The 2,500-nt window shown below is 38.0% G+C and overlaps 1 protein-coding gene across 1 annotated transcript in view; it reads left to right on the forward strand.

Moving 5' to 3' along the window:
* Positions 1-1,632: 1,632 nt before the first annotated feature.
* LOC137990755 (transmembrane protein 163a-like) overlaps positions 1,633-2,500 on the forward strand; it is a 1,200-nt gene continuing 332 nt past the window's right edge. Inside the window, exon 1 of the mRNA XM_068835867.1 lies at positions 1,633-2,500. This exon is cut by the window's right edge and continues 332 nt beyond it. Within this exon, the coding sequence (XP_068691968.1) occupies positions 1,733-2,500 (768 nt within the window). The 5' untranslated portion in view covers positions 1,633-1,732.

Here is a 2,500-nt window from a genome sequence, read left to right on the forward strand (position 1 = left end):
CAATAAATCATAACCACTACCATTTCCGAGCAAACAAAATTAATGCATTCCTTTTTCACTGTCTAATGTTACCAATTTGTCCATTTTGGAAAATCCCCAGTTTGGTAGGGTAAGTGGTTGTTGCTATGGTTATTATGATAAATTCTGTGATAGGTGGATTAAGCTTTGTGCACTTAATATGGTTGGCTGATGTAACTGTCCGATTTCAGGTATCCGATTACAGGCAACTGTCCGATTTCACTGTCCGATTTCAACCGTACACATTAATTAGTGAAAATAAAGTAGTTAGTGCACCAATCAAATTTGAGAAAATTTTAATGGTTATGGTTACACTGTACGTTTATAATAGAATAAATAAATAACAGGAGCCCATTACATTATTGTTCTTCAATGGGCTGCTGAATAATTCAATGAAGTTGAACCTGAGAAAGACCTGGGACTAAAGCATTACCTTTACGCATTCCTTGTACGTATGCATGTGAGGTAATGAATGGTTGACCATAGGTCTCTTATGACTGGTATTGTAAAAACACCCAATGAAGCCCCCCCTGGGAGGGGCTTCCAAAAATAGAAAGATACGACAAAGTGTCGACTCAGAGGGTTAAGTATGGAGGATAAAGACTCCGAGTAAACAAACGCACTTTTCATGCAATACAATTAGAGTGAGTTTCAATCGAGTGTCGTAAAACCAAAACCAAAGTAATTACTTTGGCCAATCAAAAAGGACGGAGAAAACCCATTAAACCAATCAAAACTCGAAGTAATTACATGCAGCCGACACAAAGCGCGGGAAAATATGCACACGCGAGCCACGATTGGTTTTGGTTTCACTTCTGATTGGTTGAAAAAGTGGCGCAAGAACTTTGAGCCAATCACTGAGTGAAGTAATGCAAAAACAAAGCAATTCGCTAAGTGACTTTCGACACTCAATTGAAAACCGCTAAAATGTACAGCTGAGATGATCAGAATTACTCGATTACTGATTGTAGTCTTTAACCAACCTTCCCGTTTCATTAATTTTCCAGTTTAAAAGTTAAGTTCAAATGTCTCACCTTGCGGGAAACTATTGATATACCAATGTATAAGGCAAAACAGAAGTTTCATTATTTTTAGATCTACTCTGCCTTCATTGAGTTCAAGAGACGCATAACAATGTGCATTTATAATTTATGTGCTAGAAAATGCATACTTATCCATACTACCAAAACCGCAGACAATTTAAATTGTGTGCTAAATGAGTTGTGTTTCATTGTGTAAATTCAGCAGTGAACATCAAGTGCATACTTATTTTTTTCTCAAGCAACCTTTAGACTTTTAAGTCTCAAAACATTTGAAAGAATGAGACCATTAAATTTCAAATACATCGATAACTTTTAGAAGAATGATAAAATATTAAGTAATCCTTAACTGGTATCCATTTTATCTGTCCTTTTCATTCAAACGAAGCAGGCTGAGAATCAGTGTTTCAATTCTCGCTGATGATAAAACCCCTCCCATAATTAAATAATGTAATCAGTGACACATGTAATATAACACAAACATCTATTCAGTCAAACACAATACGTTAAAGACTTTTTTTTCTCGATTCCAACCTCACTGTGACTCTTTTCAACTTGCATGATCAGCCAAGCTTGTCGTTGTCTAGAACACTCCATATACCCAACAGCAAATTTGGCTTGTTTCTACAAGAAATTGATTTGACGCGCAGTCGAACTGAAATAAGTCCTGTTTGATGAATATTCCGTGTCAACGAAGTGAGGGTGAACTTGACGGCGACGAGGACAAACATACTGAGACTTTTTCGGTTTCAGAGCAAACATTGCATCCCTCTCATGTCCGTAATCTCACGCCGAAGCTTTCTGGAAATTTTGTCGCCGAAATTTCTCCAGATAAGGGTGAAATCGAAAAACAAAAAGTGGGTCATACACCCTGCATTTCTACGATGGACGACAACATATCGAAAGACAAATCCAAAAGACGACTTCCCGAACGAACGCTGAAACAATGGAGAAAGGCAGCGATATGGGTGACAGTGATTTGCATTGTGGTTTCACTTGGAATAACAATTGCTTCTTTCAAGTCATCGAACTCATTTAATAGTTCGTCTGTCCTTGCTCTGTCTTTTGACACGGGGAATGCTTTTATCTGCTCATTAGTTCTACTATGGAGATTTAAAAGCACACAGAGCGGCAATTTGGGATTCAAAAAAGAGAGACTTGCCTGCTTAGTGTTTGCGGTGTCATTCCTTTCAAGTGGAACGTTGACAACCGCATTGTCCATTAAGAAAATCATTCTAAAAGACCAACCCGATATATCCTATGGCGTAGCGGCAATTCTTTCAATAGGTAGCATTTTGTATTTCACTCTAGCGGCTCTTCAGGGTTACATATCAATGAAGATAAATAGTTCAGCAATGTTGGGTAGTTCATTAGACTCCGGACTTTCAGGAGCTCTCATGGTGGGATTACTCATCAGTGACTGTGCTTTTATTCTCGTCCAC

This window comes from Montipora foliosa, chromosome 2 (genome assembly GCF_036669935.1).
Source record: "Montipora foliosa isolate CH-2021 chromosome 2, ASM3666993v2, whole genome shotgun sequence".
Classification (NCBI taxonomy): domain Eukaryota; kingdom Metazoa; phylum Cnidaria; class Anthozoa; order Scleractinia; family Acroporidae; genus Montipora; species Montipora foliosa.